Source organism: Lontra canadensis, unplaced genomic scaffold (genome assembly GCF_010015895.1).
Source record: "Lontra canadensis isolate GAN:19392208 unplaced genomic scaffold, GSC_riverotter_1.0 scaffold7, whole genome shotgun sequence".
Taxonomy (NCBI): domain Eukaryota; kingdom Metazoa; phylum Chordata; class Mammalia; order Carnivora; family Mustelidae; genus Lontra; species Lontra canadensis.
In genome coordinates this window covers 37,139,297-37,159,226 of record NW_022631001.1, presented here as the reverse complement: position 1 = coordinate 37,159,226, position 19,930 = coordinate 37,139,297, and the positions used below count along the sequence as shown (strand labels likewise).

Here is a 19,930-nt window from a genome sequence, read left to right as displayed (position 1 = left end):
CCTAGGTATGGACTGGCTACATGAGAATCCATGGAGATTTGGTTCAGAATACAAATTGCAGGGTTCAAACCTGGAGTTTTGTTTTTTTTTTTTTTAAAGATTTTATTTATTTATTTGACAGAGATCACAAGTAGGCAGAGAGGCAGGCAGAGAGAGAGGAGGAAGCAGGCTCCCCGCTGAGCAGAAAGCAAGATGTGGGGCTCGATCCCAGGACCCCGAGATCAAGACCTGAGCTGAAGGCAGAGGCTTTAACCCACTGAGCCACCCAGGCGCCCCAACCCTGGAGTTCTTATTAAAACCTGAGAAACCACGACTTTCCAGGGAGCATAATAGCAAGGTTTTTAACAAATGGATGGTTTTTCATTACAACCAGCAGATGGCAGTAGTGATAGCACTGGTCTCAGTGTAGGGAACTTTTGCAAAATGACAAGAGGGAAGTTTTAATTCCAAACCATCATTTCCTCTTATCATGTCCAGCCCCACGCTGGCGTAATCTTTCGACAGCCTTCCATTATTTTTGTGAGTGGTGTATCCAGATACTGCAATACAATTTTTATCTTAGGCCATGTAAAATTAAATTTGAGGAAATCTGATCTACAAACCAAACACTCCAAAATTTTGCTGCTTAGAAACCTTGTGGAGTTTTTTATTTCCTGAGATTCCTATCTTTCTAGAGAGGAACAGTTTATTTGTAGATAGGGAACTTGGATTTTAGATCTAATTCTACTAATTAGTTGCTGTTTAGAGAATTATTTTAAAGGTTAAATGGGAAAATTCATGTGAAAATACCTTATACACTCTAAAATTCATAAAATGTTAGTTTATTTTTTTCTAAATTGCCCAAAATTTATTTTTATTTAAAGATTTTATTTTGGGGGCACCTGCGTGGCTCAGTTGGTTAAGCGTCTGCCTTTGGCTCAGGTTGTGGTCCCAGCATCCTGGGATCAAACCCCACATGATGCTTGCTGTTGAGCTCGAGCCTGCTTCTCCTTCCCCTGTCTGCCTGCCACTCCCCCTGCTTGTGCTCTCTCTCTCTCTCTCTAAAATAAATATTTTAAAAATAATATTTTAAGTAATCTCTACACCCAGTATAGGGCTTGAACCTACAAGCCCAAGACCAAGAGTCACAACGCTCTGCTGACTGAGCCAACCAGGTGCCCTTACAGATTGCCCAAAAGCTTAAAAGTGTTAGTAGATTTAAATCTCTCTGGCTTTTTGAAGGTAAAGTGCTAAGACAAACTCTGGCAACCTTGTTGAGAGAAAGACCTCACTAAACACAGGAAATGTGTGAGGTGTTGGGTCTTTATTCTGGAAGTAGACCCAGGAATCGGCCACTGGAGCTTGGGATGAGGCCACAAGGACCATGTGGCCATTTTACCTACCATAGAGTTGGCTTGAGCATGTGCAACTTCCATACACAAAGTGAATGGGAGGGAGGGGTCCCACCCGCCTTCACACTCAATGGCTCTTATAGTCTGGAGGAGGGAACATAAGTGGGAAATTTCATAATCTCTTTAAAGCCTCAGGCAAGTCTCTTTTCCTCTGTGCCTAGCATTGTATGAGCCTTGTCTTGTTGGGTGATTCTGTTGTTTAAAGATAATGTGTAAGTAACATTTTGTATCTGTTCCCTAAATGCAAACAAATTACTTGACTGGCGCTCAGCTGGGAAAAAAAAAGTCATCCCTCAGAGCCAGTTTTAGTAATCTTTTTATTTTTATTTTTGTAAAGATTTCATTTATTTGAAACAGAGGGTATGGACACAGGGGCCATAGAGGGAGAGCAAAAAGCAGAGCCCCACTGAGTATGGGGCCTGATGTAGAGTTTGATCCTAAGACCCACAGATCATGACCTGAGCCAAAGGCAGAAAGACACCTAAGCAACTGAGCCACCCGGGAGCCCCTTAGTAATCTTTTTTTTTTTTTTTTTTTTTTTTAGGATTTTATTTATTTCTTTGACAGAGAGATAGAGCACAAGTAGGGGGAGCGGCAGGGAGAGGGAGAAGCAGGCTCTCTGCCGAGCAAGGAACCTGTTGCAGGGTTGCAGGGCTCAGTCCCAGGATGTGGGATCATGACCCGTGCCAAAGGCAGAGGCTTAACTGTGAGCCACCCAGGAGCTCCCTTGGTAATCTTTTTAATATATGATGTTAGTCTTATACACTGACCTTAGAACTTAAAATCCTTTCCACCCCAATAAAATTCAATCGACTCCACTGTCTGTACAGAGTTCTTTGTGAAGCATTTCCACTGTTGTTTTGTCTAGTGTGTTATATTTAGTTATTCTGTTTAATCTGTGTTAAATAATGATAAACAAATCCCTAATAATCTCTCATTAAACCTATCACTGATATAAAAATAATATTCGGGGTGCCTGGGTGGCTCAGTGGGTTAGGCCTCTGCCTTCGGCTCAGGTCATCTCAGGGTCCTGGGATCGAGCCCCACATCGGGCTCTCTGCTCAGCAGGGAGTCTGCTTCCCCCTCTCTCTCTGCCTGCCTTTCTGCCTACTTGTGATTTCTGTCAAATAAATAAAAATCTTTTAAAAAAATGTTCAACTCATCTGGAATTTATTAGGCATCTATAGGTGCAGCTTTGAAGAACTCATATGGTTAAAAAATAAGAGGCAGTAAAGTAGGTGACAGGATTCAGGTTCTAATTCCAGCTTTTTCAATGTTTCACCATTTTGTGATATGAGGACAAGTTCCTTTTCTCTAGGCTTCGATTTCCTGGACACCTAAATTTTTATGATTCTTGGTATATGACAAGGCTTTTGCTCTCAACTTAAAGTTAGAAAGCATTAAATCTTTGGGGAAAAAACGGGGGGGCACCTGGGTGTCTTAGTCAGTTAAGCGTCTGTCTTTGGCTCAGCTCATGATCCCAGGGTCCTGGGATTCAGCCGTGTTTCTGGCTCTCTGCTCAGCAGGGGCCTGCTTCTCCCTCTTTCTCTGCTTGCCACTCTGCCTGCTTGTGTTCTCCCTCTTGGTCTCACTCTCTCTGTGTCAAATAAATAAAAACTTAAAAAAAAAGCATTCAAAATGAGGGGTGCCTAGGTGGCTCAGTCAGACTCTGTTTCAGCTTAGGTAATGATCTCTGGGTCATGAGTTCAAACTCCCAACTGGGGCTTCTCTGCTCAGTGTGGAGTCTGCTTCAGATACTCTCCCTCTACCCTTCCCCTGTTCTTGCGTGCTCCCTCTCTCAAAAACAACAACAACAAAAAAACTTTAAAAAAGGAAAAAGTGTTCAAAATTATATAATTATATACTAGAGTAAAAACAAGACCCAAAACAAGGTGCATATTATAAGTCAGGAGGAAATCAGGTATATAAGTCCTGATATATATGGAATAAGCTCTGTATTTAAGAATATACAACAATGTGGGGCAGCTGGGTGGCTCAGTGGGTTAAGCATCTGCCTTCGGCTTAGATCATGGTCTCAGGGTCCTGGGATCGAACCCCGCATTAGGCTCCCTGCTCAGCGAGGAACCTGCTTCTCCCTTTCCTTCTGCCTGCTGCTCCTCCTGCTTGTGCTCTCTCTCTCTCTCTGTCAAATAAATAAAATCTTTTTTTTTTTTAAGATTTTATTTATCCACGTGAAAGAGAGAGAGATCACAAATAGGTAGAGAGGCAGGCAGAGAGTGAGGGGAAAGCAGGCTCCCCGCTGAGCAGAGATCCCGATGTGGGGCTCAATCCCAGGACTCCGGGACCGTGACCTGAGCCGAAGGCAGAGGCTCAACCCAATGAGCCACCCAGGTGCCCCAATAAAATCTTAAAAAAAAAAAAAAAAAAGTACACAAGTAGGCAGAGACACAGGCAGAGAGAGGGGGAAGCAGGCTCCTGCTGAGCAGAAAGCCTGATGTGGGGGCTTGATCCCAGGACCCTGAGATCATGACATGAGCTGAAGGCAGGAGCTTTTTTTTTTTTTTTTTTTAAAGATTTTATTTATTTATTTGACAGAGAGAGATCACAAGTAGGCAGAGAGGCAGGCAGAGAGAGAGGGAAGCAGACGCGCTGCCGAGCAGAGAGCCCGATTCGGGGCTCGATCCCAGGACCTTGAAATCATGACCTGAGCCAAAGGCAGAGGCTCAACCCACTGAGCCACCCAGGTGCCCCATGGTCACATGAATCTAGGTAAAATTGCCTAGAACTAAATGCAGAAGTGACTACATGTAAAACTGGTGAATCTGAATGAGGAGTAAATTATATCAATGTCAATTTCCTGCATTTGATATTGAACTGTACACAAAATGTTAGTTTTCTCCCTAGTTGGGAGAAACTAGGGGAAGAGTATATGGGATCTCTGTATCTGCAATTATTTCAAGATAAAAAGTTTCGTGTTTTTTTAATCAGTACATAGGATTTGAAGAACATTCTTAGAACATGATGTGAACCCATGGCCTTTGTGATATATTTTGGGTGCTCAAAGAATTTATACGTTGCTTGATGGTTCTAAAAAGAAGAAATCTCAAATAGGTGGATTCTAGATATGTGAGACAATATTTGTTTTCTATGTTCCTAATGAAGTATGTACCTGTTAAGGGTGAGTTCTGTCAGATGTCTTTTATTCACAGTGTTTTGTTCAAGGCTTCAAAAAAAATTTTTTAATAACAATTGGCCAGAAAAGTTTTTGAGGGAGAGGTGCTGCGTGGGGGCATATGGAACCTCAAGAACAATTCCGAAGGTACTATGGCTGTTAGTAGCTGCAACAATTGGGTTTTTTGGAGAAAGGTAAAATCTTTTTAAAATAGTGACTGTCAATCTCCCTTTTTGCAAATAAATGTATGTATGTATGTATGTATGTATGTATGTATGTTAATTTCTTGGATGCTCAGAAAGGATCTTGAAAGGGACCATTCCGAAATAAATTGCCGATGTCCCAGCAACCCCAGCCTAACTGCAGAGGCAGAAACCGAGATTCCTGGAGAGGTTAAGAACTGAAATGGATCTTCATAAAATCTAGTCTCATTTATTAAAAGTACTGAAGTGGCTTTCCCAAATAGTAATTAGTTACAGTCCCTGTTTATTAGTGGGTGAGCTAGAAAAGGAATTTAAGCTTTTAAGCTTTCCCAGATGCCCCTGCCACCTAAAACCGCCGCGGACTGGAAGGAAGAAACTTGAGCATACTTGCAGAGCGCAGGCGCAGGACCGAGAAGACTTGGCCTCTCTGAGTTGCCGTAGGGGCTGGGTGGCTTGGCCTCGACACCCCACCCCCTTCCACGTCAGCGGAGGACTGTGCGGAGCCGTGGCTGCTGCTGCGAGTTGGAGCCGCAGTCGACGGTCCCACCGTTGCCCTAGCTGCCGCCCCTTGGAGCCAGGTAGCGGGCCCAAAGCCCCCAATCCCGGAGGCGTGTTGGGCTGGGCTGGGTCGGAGGAACCAGCTCTCCCGTGGGAAGATGCGGAAGGGGAGCGACTAGGCCGCTCGCGTCCGGGCCTGGCGAAGTAGAACTGGGGGCTGGGAAGCTCTGGGCCGAACGCCCCTTCCCGGTCTTGCGTACTGGCCAGGGGTCTGGTCCCTCCTAGGGCCCAGGGCTTCACGATTCCGGGCCGGGGCTGCTTTGCTGGAGGGACAGAAGGGGATGGGGGTGCAGCGCACTGATTGACCGACCGACACACAGTCGGGTCCCCATGAACAAGAAAATGTTGTAAGGTTTTTAGCTGAGTTTTCGTGCACAGGGTCTCTTATTTGAGCAGTTCAGATTGTGAGTTATGTTTAAAAATCATTGTTCTGTTACACGGTTGGGCGGGACTGGGGGACTGTCACTGTATTGTGGGCCTTAGTGTGCAGTACAGCATTCTCAAGCCCTAGGCGTGTTGTGGGGTGGGAGATAATATCCTAAGACCGAGGCAGACAAGCGTGTCTTTTATCATATTAGGCATTGTTTTTATGGGACACAGTATGAATTGACCCTACGCTTCTAGTACTTTAAAACTCATTAGCCAGACTGAATGAACTTTAGACAGTAAAGATCATGATAGTTACTGGTTGTGTGTGTGTGTGTGGTTTTTTGTTTTGTGTGAGTGTGTGTGTGTGTGTGTGTGTGTGTGTGTGTTTTACTTGTAATGATATCGTTTTGTTTTTCTAGATTTTCTGGCATCTATCATCCTTAAATCTTGTATCGAGGTTTGACTATATCCGGAAACCATGACGGCTGCGGAGAACGTGTGCTATACGTTAATTAACGTGCCCATGGATTCAGAACCACCATCTGAAATTAGCTTAAAAAATGATCTAGGTAAACTCTGATGATATTTTGAAAATTAAATGGAGAAAAAGTGAAAATAAAAGGCTCATTTCCATTACAAGTTTCTTTGTAATTAGAAATACTTAATTTTTGTCTAAGTACTTTTTTCTAGACTCTCTTAAGTAGAACTTTGATTTTTTTTTTTTAAGATTTTATTTATTTCTTTGATAGAGGGCACAAGTAGGCAGAGCAGCAGGAAGAGGGAGAGGGAGAAGCAGGCTCCCTGCTTAGTAGGGAGCCCAATGTAAGGATCCCTCATCCCACATTGTTGTTATGATGTGAGCTGAAGGCAGATGCCCAACAGACTGAGCTACCCAGGCACCCCAGAACTTGGGTCTTAATAAAAATTAAAACCTGGGGTGCCTGGGTGGTTGGTCAGTTAAGCGTCTGCCTTCTGCTAACTAGGGTCATGATCCCAGGGTCCTGGGATTGAGCCCCACTTCAGGCTCCCTGCTCAATGGGGAGTCTCCTGCTCCTTCTGACCCTCTGCTCTGCTCCTGCTCTCTCTCTCTAACTCTCTCTCTCTCAAAGAAATAAAATCTGGAAAAAGAAAACTTGTTACATTTAGACGTGCAGTGATAGTTTTTGGAAATAAAACAACATCTCAACTTACTAAAGAAATATAGTAGTTTAGTTGTTAAGATATTCCTCACGATAACATAATAGCTTGTATAGTTTAATATATTATGCTTAAGTGTAGCTGACAGTTCTTTGCAGGTAACAGGTTGAGAATGTGTATTTGAATGTTTCAGTTCCTTTGTGTACTTAACTTCTTATTACTTAGCTTGTAAAACCAAAATAACTTTGTTCTTTGAGTTTGCCACCTATTGAACTTGGAATATGCATGTGTTTTCTGGAAAGTTTTAAGCTTTTTGAGCATTTGAGGTTTAAAAAGGTTTAAGCTTTTTAAAAGCATTTATTACTAAAAGAAAACAAGTATATTTCTGGATTTTAAAAGTGTATACTCGGTATCCCTTTTTGTGAGTGATTCTGTGAAAAACATTTTTTCCAAAGTAAGGCACATTCCAAAATAATGATTCTTGTTTCATTGAACTACTAAAAATAAGTTTTACTTAAATGGTAACTACTGTTTAAAACAAAGAAGAATGAAAATTATGCTTCAGGTCTTTAAAGTATCCTTTTAGAAGGTAGTTTGCCATTTGAAAGGAGACAGTATTTTACTTGCCTGTTCCGACGTCTTAATCAGCAATAATAGAATTATCTCCTGATTTTAGGCTTCTTAATAACTTGGTTTCTATTGAGATCTACTTTTAGAGAAGGAAAAAGAGACCCTCCTTTATGTCACTTAAACCTATAGCCCTATATACCAAAGCCACAGATAGTTCTTTTTGTGTGTATGTGTGTGTGTTTATGTATGATAGTAGAATGAAATGCACATTAATGAATAAACTTGATTACTATTTCTTTCTTATAATTTAAAAGTTTTCAGGACACTTGGCTGTCTCAGTGGGCAGGGCATGTAGTCTTTTTTTTTTTTTTTTTTTTTTTAGGATTTTTATTTATTTATTTGACAGACATCACAAGTAGGCAAAGAGGCTGGCGCAGAGAGAGGGGGAAGCAGGCTCCCTGCTGAGCAGAGAGCCCAATGTGGAGCTCCATCCCAGGACCCTGAGATCATGACCTGAGCCAAAGGCAGAGGCTTTAACTCCCTGAGCCACCCAGGCACCCCCAGAGCATGTACTCTTGATCCCAGTAGGAGTTACTTGGTAGATTTTGGCGAATTGAATTAATATTTGAAATTTTCCATATTTTTAGTAGTGTTCATGGAAGAAAAGTTCTGAAAATTTTGAAGATGTAGGAGAAAAGCATCCTTCACCTCAGTTTGAATTGTTGGAATAGAAATTAGGGCTAAGAGGGCATGAATTATAAATGGTACAGATTTTTTACAAGTTTTCTGTGCAACTTCTAAAACTTTTTAACATGTAGTTACAAATGGAGCTTTATCCTGCTAAATTCTTAAGATTTGCTAATTTGGGAAAAGTAGTCAAAAACTGGAACAGAAGACGACATCGGCATTATAATGACACAATTTTATGCCTTTTGGACTTTGTGTCCTTTATGCTATCAAACAGATTAGGAAGAAAAGACTTTTTTTTTTTTTTTAATATTCAGAAAGGAAGCTCAGGACAAAGATAAGAAAACCTGTTGAGGCTCAGCAAATACAACTTTAGCCACTTAATACTTTGCCAGTCTGTCTTATTAAATAGTTATTGCTATCAGCTGCTGTCCCCTTTCCTGATGCTTTGTAATTGTTTGCACAGGTTAATAGTTCATCATTTTACAGTTTTTTTTTTTAAATTTTATATATGTATTTGAGATAGAGTGAGCGCACATGACCAGGGGGAGGCCTAGGGGTGGGTTACAAGCAGGTTGCCAGTGGAGCAGGGAGCCAGATGCAGGAATTGATCCCAGGACTCTGGGATCTTGACCTGAGTTAAAGGTGGACATTTAACCAACTGAGCCACCCGGACACCCCCAGTTTTTTTTTTTTTTTTTTAAGATTTTATTTATTTATTTGATAGGCAGAGAGATAGGCAGAAGCAGGTTCCCTGCAGAGCAGAGAGCCCCATCCGGGGCTCGATCCCAGGACCCTGGGATCATGACCTGAGCTGAAAGCAGAGGCTTAACCAGCTGAGCCACCCAGGCCTCCCCTCAGCCTTTTTGAGTTTGAAGATCTAATGTTAAAAAAAAAGCCACTGATCTTCCCTGTTTTCCCCTCATGATAGTGGTTATAACTTCCATTGACTAAAAGCTATGTTGAATTCAGAAGCACTTATTCTAACAGCCTCTATTTACACTGTGAAAACTAGCTACGTATGTATTTGAGACATGCATCATTTGGTATACCTACAGATTCATGGCTTCTGCATTAACTCCATGGGTTAGGGACCAGAGACCTAATCCAGTGCCTTCATGTTCTGTGTAAAGTATCATAAGGTTCAGAGATAAATGACTTGTGTAAAGTCATTCAGCTTGTTTATGGTAGAGCTAGGTCGAGAACCCTTGTCACTTTCTTTACTGCCTTTATTACAATTACTACTGATAAAGTGAGAAAATGTTTTACTTTGTGAATTATAAAATAACCTGAAGAATTTTTCTTTGAAATGATTGTGCCTTTTTTTTTTTTTGAATCAGAAAAAGGAGATGTGAAGTCAAAGACTGAAGCTTTAAAGAAAGTAATCATTATGATTCTTAATGGTGAAAAGCTTCCTGGACTTTTGATGACCATCATTCGTTTTGTGCTACCCCTTCAGGATCATACCATCAAAAAATTACTTTTGGTATTTTGGGAAATTGTTCCTAAAACAACTCCAGATGGGAGACTTTTACATGAAATGATCCTTGTATGTGATGCATACAGAAAGGTAAACCAAACCATGGTTATTTCTGAATATTGCTTTGATTTTAATTGTAAAATTGGTGGAATGGGATTTGTTTTAATTTTTAAAATGAAATCTTGGATAAGATTTAAGTTATCAATAATTGGAACTGAAGTTGTGAAAAGTTATTGTAGAAAGTTTTATTGTTACTTTCTTTGGACATATTTTCCATGCGTTTTTTGTTTTGTTTTTTTTTTTTAAAGATTTTATTTATTTATTTGACAGACAGAGATCACAAGTAGGCAGAGAGGCAGGCAGAGAGAGAGGAGGAAGCAGGCTTCCCACTGAGCAGAGAGCCCGATGTGGGGCTCGATATCAGGACCCTGATATCATGACCTGAGCCGAAGGCAGAGGCTTTAACCCACTGAGCCACCCAGGTGCCCCTTTCCATGCGTTTTTATGTTACTAGTAAAAAAAAAAAAAAACAGTAACACATAGAATATGAGACATTGATGTAATAAGTAAAAATTGACAGGAATCTGAAGGAAATTGTCTGATAATGTAGATCTTTTTCCACAAACCAACTTTCTTTTTTTTCATAAGAAATTTTGCACTTCATTGTGTGTTGTTTTGTAAAATGCTGGAATTCAACATTTCATATTTAAATTTTATCAGGATCTTCAGCATCCTAATGAATTTATTCGAGGATCCACTCTTCGTTTTCTTTGCAAATTGAAAGAAGCAGAATTGCTAGAACCTTTAATGCCAGCTATCCGTGCTTGTTTGGAGCACCGACACAGCTATGTTAGAAGAAATGCTGTTTTGGCCATCTATACAATCTACAGGTAAATAAAGGTACTCCTGTGTCTTAGTTTTGTGAGGATTGTTTACTCTTTTAGACTAGAGGTTCCACAGCAGTTCCTTGCAGATTGTACGTAGCTTGTGATAATGTTTTGTTTGGCCTGAACAATTTTTTTTTTTATTATTATCATTATGTTGTCAACATTGAAAAGATCTGGCAACCCCGGGTCCTAGTTTCTGCATGACAGTATGCTGAAATTAACAGTAGCTCCCTTTAAATAAGTTGTACACTTTCCAGTTTACGGTGCCTGTCATTCTCAATTGTAGTACTTCAGCCCACTTAATTAGTTAACTTGCTTAGCCCTTGTAGGTTTTGAGTTTTGACCCTGTTTTTGAATTCTCTTTATGTGGAATGTGGGTCTTTTTACCCTTAGAAGCCTTGAGGGAGCTTTTTTTTTTTTAAATTTTTTTTTTTTAAGAGATTATTATTTTTTTTAAGATTTTATTTATTTATTTGTCAGAGAAGGAGAGAGAGAGAGAGAGAGAGGGAGAGAAAGCGAGCACATAAGCAGGCAGAGTGGCAGGCAGAGGTGGAAAGAGAAGCAGGTTCCCTGCTCAGCAGGGAGCCCGATGTGGGACTCGATCCCAGGACCCTGAGATCATGACCTGAGCCGAAGGCAGAGGCTTAACCAACTGAGCCACCCAGGTGCCCCTTTTTAATTATTTTTATTAACATACAAAGTATTATTTGCCCCACGGGTACAGGTCTGTGAATCATCAGGCTTACACATTTCACAGCACTCACCATAGCACACACCCTCCCCAATGTCCATAACCCAACCACCCAGCCCTACCCTCCCACCCCCAGCAACCCTCGGTTTGTTTTGTGAGATTAAGAATCTCTGATGGTTTGTCTCCCTCCGGATCCCATCTTGTTTCATTTTTTCCTTCCCTACCCACAACAACCCTCCACCCTGCCTCTCAAATTCCTCATATCAGAGAGATCATACAATAATTGTCTTTCTCTGATTGACTTATTTTGCTCAACGTAATACCCTCTAGTTCCAACCACATCATTGCAAATGGCAAGATTTCATTTCTTTTGATGGCTGCATAGTATTCCGTTGTATATGTATGCCACATCTTCTTTATCCATTCATCTGTGGATGGACATCTAGGTTCTTTCCATAGTTTGGCTATTGTGGACATTGCTGCTATAAACATTCGGGTGCACATGCCCCTTTGGATCACTACATTTGTATCTTTAGGGTAAATACCCAGTAGTGAGATTGCTGGGTCATAGGGTAGCTCCATTTTCAACATTTTGAGGAACATCCATACTGTTTTCCAGAGTGGCTGCACCACCTTTCATTCCTACCAGCAGTGTAGGAGGGTTCAAGGAGGGAACTTTTTAACTAGAAAGGTTGCAGTTCTTAACTGATTCCTGTTCTTGGAAAGCTGAAGATTTTGGACTTTAAAAATGATTCAAAGAACCAGTTAGATAAGGCTAGAATGCTTGGCTTTTATAATCGCTGGTGTCAATCTATTTAGACGTCAGATGTAACTTTTACAAATATCTTTGTACTATAAAGTACATAAAGAACTGTTTCACAGTTCTCTTATTGTTATATTAGGTTTTGTTATCTGTCAGGGAAGTGGTATTCTGGTTAATAATGTAGAGTTCTTTGAAAGTTACCATACAGACTACACAAATTTCAGAACTTAAACTAGACTGCATACACAAAAATTGTGACATTTATAAAGCAGCGGGAAGTTTGAACACTGTATATGATGATATTAAGGAATTTTTACGTTTTTTAAGGCATGATAATGGTATTATGATTTGTTTTAAAAAGAAAGAATCCTCAATTATAATATGCTGATATATTTATAGAAGAGGTGGTGAGTGGTTTGGGATTTGCTTCAAAATAATATGGGGGGAAAAAGTGGGCAGGGGTATAGGTGAAACAGAATTAGCCATGAGTTAATAATTGTTGAAGTCAGGTGACAGTTTTTAAGCTGGGGTTCATTAATCTGTATGTTACAATACTTAAAAATTTCCTGAAGGAAGTAAGTTAGCAAGTAAGTAAGTAAATATAATGCATAATTAATACAATTCAAAGGACTATTTTTATTCTTGATAATTCTTTTTTTTTTTTTTTAAGATCGTATTTATTTATCTGACAGAACGAGACATTAGAAAAGGGAATACAAGCAGAGGGAATGGTAGAGGGAGAAGCAGGCTTCCCCCTGAGCAGGGAGCTAGATGACGTGGGCTTGATCCTAGGACCCTGGGATCATGACCTGAGTGGAAAGCAAGACCCTTAATGACTGAGCCACCCAGACGTCCCCTTTATTTCTGATAATTCCTAAGAATCTTTCAGTACCTTGAGATTGTCATCATGAACATTGCTATTGTATTCCTAAAGTATATGAAAAACAATTATTAGAGATATTCCAGTGAAAGATAGCGTGTGGAAGAAGTCAGCTTTTTCTTTATTAAACTAGAAAACACATAATTTGATAATTTTTATTTTATTTTATTTATTTATTTGACAGAGAGATAGTAAGAGAGGGAACACAAGCAGGGGGAGTGGGAGAGGGAGAAACAGGCCACCCACCGAGCAGGGAGCCCGATGCGATGATGCAGGGCTCCATCCCAGGACCCTGGGATCGTGACCTGAGCTGAAGGCGGATGCTTAATGCGTAATTTGATAATAAATGAAGATGTAAGCTTGATAAAGATTAATTTTATAGGTGTCCAGGGAGTTACTAAAATAACAAATAGGTTTTTATTAAATGTGATTATTACCTGTTTTATTTTAAGGAATTTTGAACATCTTATTCCTGATGCTCCTGAACTGATACATGATTTTCTGGTGAATGAGAAGGATGCAAGTTGCAAAAGGAATGCATTTATGATGCTAATTCATGCAGATCAGGTGATGAACTTTCTAAAAAATACTTTTAGGACTGTATTCAAATGAGAATTAAAAGTATTTACATAGACCTAATCAAGTTTTTAGTCAGTGATTTTGTTTATAGAACAACTGTGTATTTTGGGTTTTTTTAGATTTTTGAATTTAATTTGTATAAAATAGTATTTTCTTAATCTTTCTCCAGACAATTGCTTATGTAAATACTTAATATTTTAAACGTCTGAGAGGTATATAATAATAGCCACTTGGCGGTTTTTCCAGAATGAAATTATTATGGCCGTATTTTGTAGCACTCTGTTTTGGGGTTTAAACCAGTTTTTCCTTATGTTGGTATAGATCTAAAATTGTTTAATAGAGAAAAGTATTAGCTTTATATAGGGTTCACCCTGAGCCATGTCTGTGAAAGAAGCGTTGTCTTCATTGTATGTGAGTATCCTTACTAGGCTCTTCAAATTTCCTAAGTTGGTGTCAACTCTACATCTGGCTCTGCTGGTGCTTAAACTGTATGGATCAGCAGTGACTCTGCGTACTTTGGTGTCATCTAATCTTGGAATTTTTGCTGTCCAGTATTCTCAAAATGTGGGAAGTAATATGCACGAAGACTGAAAAATATGGAATCTGTCCATTTCTCTGAAATCTAGATGCTGTCATTTTATCTTTGTTGAACAAGATTATTAGAAAGCTGCTTGTTTGGGCCAGGATATTTTGTCCTCTTGTACAGTTGGTTTTATTGACCTATATATTTGGTGTTGTGCTCTTTACCTACATGGGGGGCATAATTAGAAAAAGTTCAGTAAAATTTCCTGATACTTTTGCTGTAGAGATAGTGTTGAGGTCATAGTTTTCTATGTCAGCATTCAGTATATAAGCATCATTGAGATTTTTCTATAAATCTTGGAGGCAGGAATAACCATGATCCTAAATAGCTGGTTTGTTTTGATTGTAGGGGTACTCTGTCTGTGTCCTTTTATTGAATGAGGTGGAATTTGATAAATATATTTTTATTTTGTTAGGATCGAGCTTTGGATTACCTAAGTACTTGCATTGATCAAGTTCAAACATTTGGAGACATTCTTCAATTGGTGATTGTTGAACTCATTTATAAGGTAAGACTAAGATGGGTAAAATACACTTTAAGAGTTTAAGACAATGTTAAATTGTCTTTTTCTGGAATGTTGCTCAATTGCTAGGATAATGTTTTAATAGCAGAAATATTTATTTTTTAAAAGATTTTATTAATTTTTTTGACAGAGAGAGACACAGTGAGAGAGGGAACACAAGCAGGGGGAGTGGGAGGAGGAGAAACAGGCTTCCTACTGAGCAGGGAGCCAGATGTGGGCCGATCCCAGGGCCCTGGGGTCAGGACCTGAGCTGAAGACAGATGCTTAATGACTGAGCCACCCAGGCGCCCCCAGAAATATTTTAAAACATAGTCTATGAAAGCTTTCTTTTTTCTTTTTTTTTTTTGTTTTTTGTTTTCCTTTCCTTTGGTTTATTATGTTTTTCAAGCACTTCAATTTTTCTAAACCTCCTTAAAGAATTCTGTTAAAAACTCATGGCTTGACCCAATATAGCAGCAGAGAAATCATTATGCACTGTTCAGTAACTGAGTAGGTTATGAATCAGGCTTTGGAAAAAAATTCAAAATCTTTTCTTGAGTACACACCAGACTACTTTGGAAATGTTATAAACAAAGGAGAAAAGCTTTAAATACTTTCTGTGTTCCAAAAAATAAATAAATAAATAAATAAACAAATACTTTCTGTGTTCCATGTGTGTAAAAGAAAATAGACTTTAAATATGTCAGTATAACATTGTCAGCCATTGACCAATAGGAAGTCTAAAACTAGATGAGATTTGGTTTTTAAAATGAAGTGTTTTTTTGGCAACATTTAAATTTGATACATTCTTTGAAAGAATTGATTGCATCTTAATGTTCGATGAAAGGTAAATAACATCCTATTTTGGTATTGATAACATTGGAAGCCAACAAAAATATACAACAGGAATGACTTTACTAAATAGGGTAATATTGACAAAGTACCCACAGCAGACACTGCTGATTACAGCTGTCTTTGATTCTGAAAGAAAAGGGCCCCTTTCAACACAAGGAACCAGTCATTTGGATTTGGCATTTAAGATGAAACCAGATCTGTAAATGTATGGTTCCTTTTAATTCATTGTGTGGTTTAGAGATGCTGCTGAGGCTCTCCAAAGTAGGGATTCTTGGCTATTCATGGACTTCTTTGTCTAGCAGGGTCCACGTTACAGTAAGAGGAAATAGCTTTTTTTTTTTTTTTTTAAGATTTTATTTATTTATTTGACAGACAGAGATCACAAGTAGGCAGAGGCAGGCAGAGAGAGAGGGGGAAGCAGGCTCGCCGCTGAGCAGGGAGCCCGATGCAGGGCTCGATTCCAGGACCCTGATACCATGACCCGGGCCCAAGGCAGAGGCTCAACCCACTGAGCCACCCAGGTGCCCCAAGAGGAAATAGCTTTTGAGTCATGCCTGAATAAAAGAGATTTGACTGTATATATGTTAGAGGAAAATCTGACATAAAAACCAACTTCAGAAAAAAAAGAATAAGGAATATTTGCTTCATAGGTAAAGGTATTAAAATATATTTAGGATAGGGGCGCCTGGGTGGCTCAGTGAGTTACACCTCTGCCTTCGGCTCAGGTCATGATCTCCGGGTCCTGGGATCGAGCCCCGCATCAGGCTCTCTGCTCGGCGGGGAGCCTGCTTCTCCCCTCTCTCTCTCTGTGTCTACTTCTCTGCCTACTTGTGATCTCTGTCAAATAAATAAATAATATCTTAAAAAAAAAAATATATATATATATATATATATATATTTGGGATAGCATAAATTCTAGTTGTCTCCACAGTGGAGTAGAGTGGATTTGGAATATCATTCCAAATAAATAAGTAGTAGTACTTGACAAAGGGGTTATCTTTCTTGGCTTTAAGAACAGGCATTTTCCTTTTATCAGCTGTTGAGGTTGGTATCCATCATGTTTCCCTTTTTGACCTGACATCCAGAATAAAATTTTAGGACCAAATTTAATATCCTATCACAGTACCCACATTAATGCTCTTCGTCATTGATTTTATTACTTTACATTTTCTTGTTCTATTTCAGTTGTGTATAGTATGCATATCTTTTATTATAAACTATTGGAAATTTTTTGTGAAAGAGTGAGAATATTAATTGTGATTGAGTAAATGAGTGAGTGAGTAGCTGTAACAGTTGTCTGAAGTAAAACCTATTTCTTCCTGAAATTACTAGTCATAGTGTCTTATCTCCTGTTGGCTGGTATCTTCAGATGCACTTATTGTTCTTTGCTTTCAAATTAAGAAAACTAGCATCTAAGCTGACATCTATTAAAAAAAAAAGATCTGTAGATCTGTTTGAAAGCAAGTGTCCCTGGAGTCAGTTGAAACCTAAATATTTTCTTCTCCAGGTCTGTCATGCTAATCCATCAGAAAGGGCTCGTTTCATTCGCTGCATCTATAACTTGTTGCAGTCATCTAGCCCAGCTGTAAAATACGAAGCTGCCGGAACATTAGTGACACTCTCCAGTGCACCCACCGCAATCAAGGTACTGCTTATTTCTTTTGGTGCCCGTTAGATGATAGATATGCTGTTTTAGCACTTGAGATTTATTTATTTTTTTATTATTTTGTTCTCTTTTTTAAACGATTTATTTATTCACTTGAGAGAGAGTGAGAGAGAATGCAGCGGAGGGGAGAGGCAGAGAGAGAGAGAGAGAATTTCAAGCAGACCCTGGGGGAAGTGTGCAGTCCAAGGCAGGGCTTAATCCCAGGACCCCAGTAACACGACCTGAGCCGAAACCAGGAGTCAGACACATAAAAAGACACATTTAAGTGTCATTTAAGACACATTTAAGTAAAGAAACATTAAACCCCAGTGCTTAATGACTTAGTGGCATTGCAGTTTACTCTGTGATTGCATGACATTATGTGGCACAGAAATAACAGTTTATGAACATTGTGAAATTATTGGATTCCTTACATAGTCCAATCTTTCTTCTTTCTTGCTTTCATACATATATGTCGGGAGAAAGAGAGACAGAGAATACTAATATTTCTAGTTTCTGGAGAATGATACTGGTATGTTAAGATCTCTCCTCATGCAATAATTATGTTAAAACCTGTATCTGGGAAAATGAATTTTGGATCCTACATGATGGATATTAAAAAAAGTTTACAGTGCCTATTTTCAATAATGGAATGTTAGCTTTCTCTTTAATATATTGTATCAAGACTGCATGAGGAACCCTTAATATAGTCAGAGAATGAATAGTTCTTTAAAGCCAGCTTGTATAACTAGGAGATTTGATTGCTTTACCTGCCAGTACTTAGAAAAAATTGTTTAACTTTATTTTGAAATAATTTTAGACTTCTAGGACAACAAAACAGCAAAAGGTGTAAAAATAGGACAAACTTCTCGTTATCCTTCACCAGCTTCCCATAATGTTTGTGTCTTCCTAGCAATTGTGTAATTGTCAAAATTAAGGAATTACCACTGGAACAAATATTAACTAAACTATAGATGTTACTTGAATTCCACCGATTTTATCACTAATCTCCTTTTTTTGTACCAGGATTCAGTCGAGGATCCCACATTTTATGTTAGTTGTCATGTGTTAGTTTCCTCCAATCTGTGCCACTTTCTCAAGCCTTTTCTTATTTTTCATGACCGTAACACTTTGGAAGAATACTAGGGCAGTTTGTTTGTAAAATGTCCCTCAATTTGAGTTTGTCTAATGTTTTCTGACAGATAGACTGAAGTTATGCATTTTGGGGAAGCATACTATGGAAGTGATGAACCTTTCTCAATGTAATATATCACAGAGTATACATGATGTTGGAATACTATCAGTGATGTTAACCTTGATCAGTGGGTTAAGATGATGCCTGCCAGATTTCTCCACTGTTGAGTTAGGATTTTTCCTTTTGTAATCAATAAATAACGTAGTAAGGTACTTTGAAACTGCAGGTATCTTATTTCTCCTCAAACTTATACCAACTAATTTTAACATTTCTGTACAGCAGTTATTGATGTGTTATTCTAATAATGACTTTCTATTTCCCTCATTATACATTTATTAACTGGAGTCCTGCAAGAAGAGCTGTCCCTTTACCAACCACCCTTCTTTCATTCTTCATATCAGTATGGCTGTTTTATTCTGTATATTATAATCATTATCGTTATTTGTTTCATTTATCATACTGTTCTAGCTTTGGCTGTTGGGAGCTCTTTCAGGTTTGCTCCTTTGTCTAATGCTTTTACTAAGTCAGGGTCAGACTTTGTGGTCCTGATTTTTCTGTACCATAATGCAGAAAATTTAGACTTTGCACCTAAACTCAAAGATACTCAATAGCTATATTTTGGGGGATACCCCGTCTGCTTTTTTCTGCCTTGTTCCTTAGCTTCAACCCTTAATTTTTGACTGTAAGTATTTCTGTCTGTAGCCGCCCCATTTCATTCTTTCAACTTGTGATTCTTCTTAACTTTTTTAAACTTGAAAATAATGAGATTTATTAGAATTTAGGGAACAGAGGGACACATTCCTTTGGGGAAAATGCATAAACTTTTAGTGCAGGAGTAGTGAATGTATTTTGGCTTCTTTGGAAGCTTTTTTTTTTTTTCTTCTTATTTTCAGGGTCTGTGTTTAAGATGGATTAATGTGTTCCTAAAATGTGTTTCCTTTTTTTATATAGGCTGCTGCTCAGTGTTACATTGATTTAATTATTAAGGAGAGTGACAACAATGTAAAGCTCATAGTTCTGGATCGATTGATAGAATTAAAAGAGCATCCTGCTCATGAACGAGTACTACAGGTAACTGTTATCTGAAAGAGAGAAGTCCTAGATAAAATCTTTCTCAAATTGAGGTAACACTTAAGCCTTGATATCTTGGTTAACTTAAATTCTTGGAGACTGGGTAGTTTAAATTTTGATCAGCTATGGTGTACTCTTGAATCAGCATAGCCTTTTAGACAATTTGCCATGAAAAATATTTCTGACATGAATTAATATGTGATATCTTTTCTATTTGTACTGCATTTGGTATTCTTAACAATAGAGATATATTCATTTTAATTTGAATATAATTTACAGTTTTTGAAAAATAAGCCAACTGAGAATAAAAGATAAGTCTATGGAATTATCAGCATACCTATTTAATCTGTGAGAATAATGATTATTATAAAAATAAAGGCCCATAACAGCTAAATTCAATGTTATTCTGGATCAGAGCAGCAACAAAAAATTTGCTATACAGGACATTATTGGGACAGTTGGAGAAATGAGAATTATAGACTGTATATTATGTAATATTATTACCAGTGTCCTCTGGATATGATAATTGTGGTTATAGGAGAGTTTATTCTTATTCTTGGGAGGTGTACACTAAATCATTTAGGTGTTAGGAGAGTGGGATAAAGCATACATGGCAGGGACACCTGGGTAGCTCAGTTGCTTAAGCGTCTGCCTTCAGCTCGGGTCATGATCCCAGGGTACTGGGATCTAGTCCCGAATCCGGCTCCTTGCTCAGCGGGGAGCCTGCTTCTCCCTTTCTCTGCTTGTGTTC

General features: G+C 38.8%; 1 protein-coding gene across 1 annotated transcript in view; it reads left to right on the top strand.

Annotated features, from left to right (window-relative positions):
• The first annotated feature begins 5,206 nt into the window (after window positions 1-5,206).
• COPB1 (COPI coat complex subunit beta 1) overlaps window positions 5,207-19,930 on the top strand; it is a 39,340-nt gene continuing 24,616 nt past the window's right edge. The window contains exons 1-8 of the mRNA XM_032853532.1: window positions 5,207-5,305; window positions 6,074-6,223; window positions 9,389-9,618; window positions 10,249-10,418; window positions 13,202-13,316; window positions 14,327-14,419; window positions 16,776-16,913; window positions 19,060-19,179. Of these exons, the coding sequence (XP_032709423.1) occupies window positions 6,133-6,223; window positions 9,389-9,618; window positions 10,249-10,418; window positions 13,202-13,316; window positions 14,327-14,419; window positions 16,776-16,913; window positions 19,060-19,179 (957 nt within the window). The 5' untranslated portion in view covers window positions 5,207-5,305; window positions 6,074-6,132. The remainder of the gene's footprint in view (window positions 5,306-6,073; window positions 6,224-9,388; window positions 9,619-10,248; window positions 10,419-13,201; window positions 13,317-14,326; window positions 14,420-16,775; window positions 16,914-19,059; window positions 19,180-19,930) is intronic.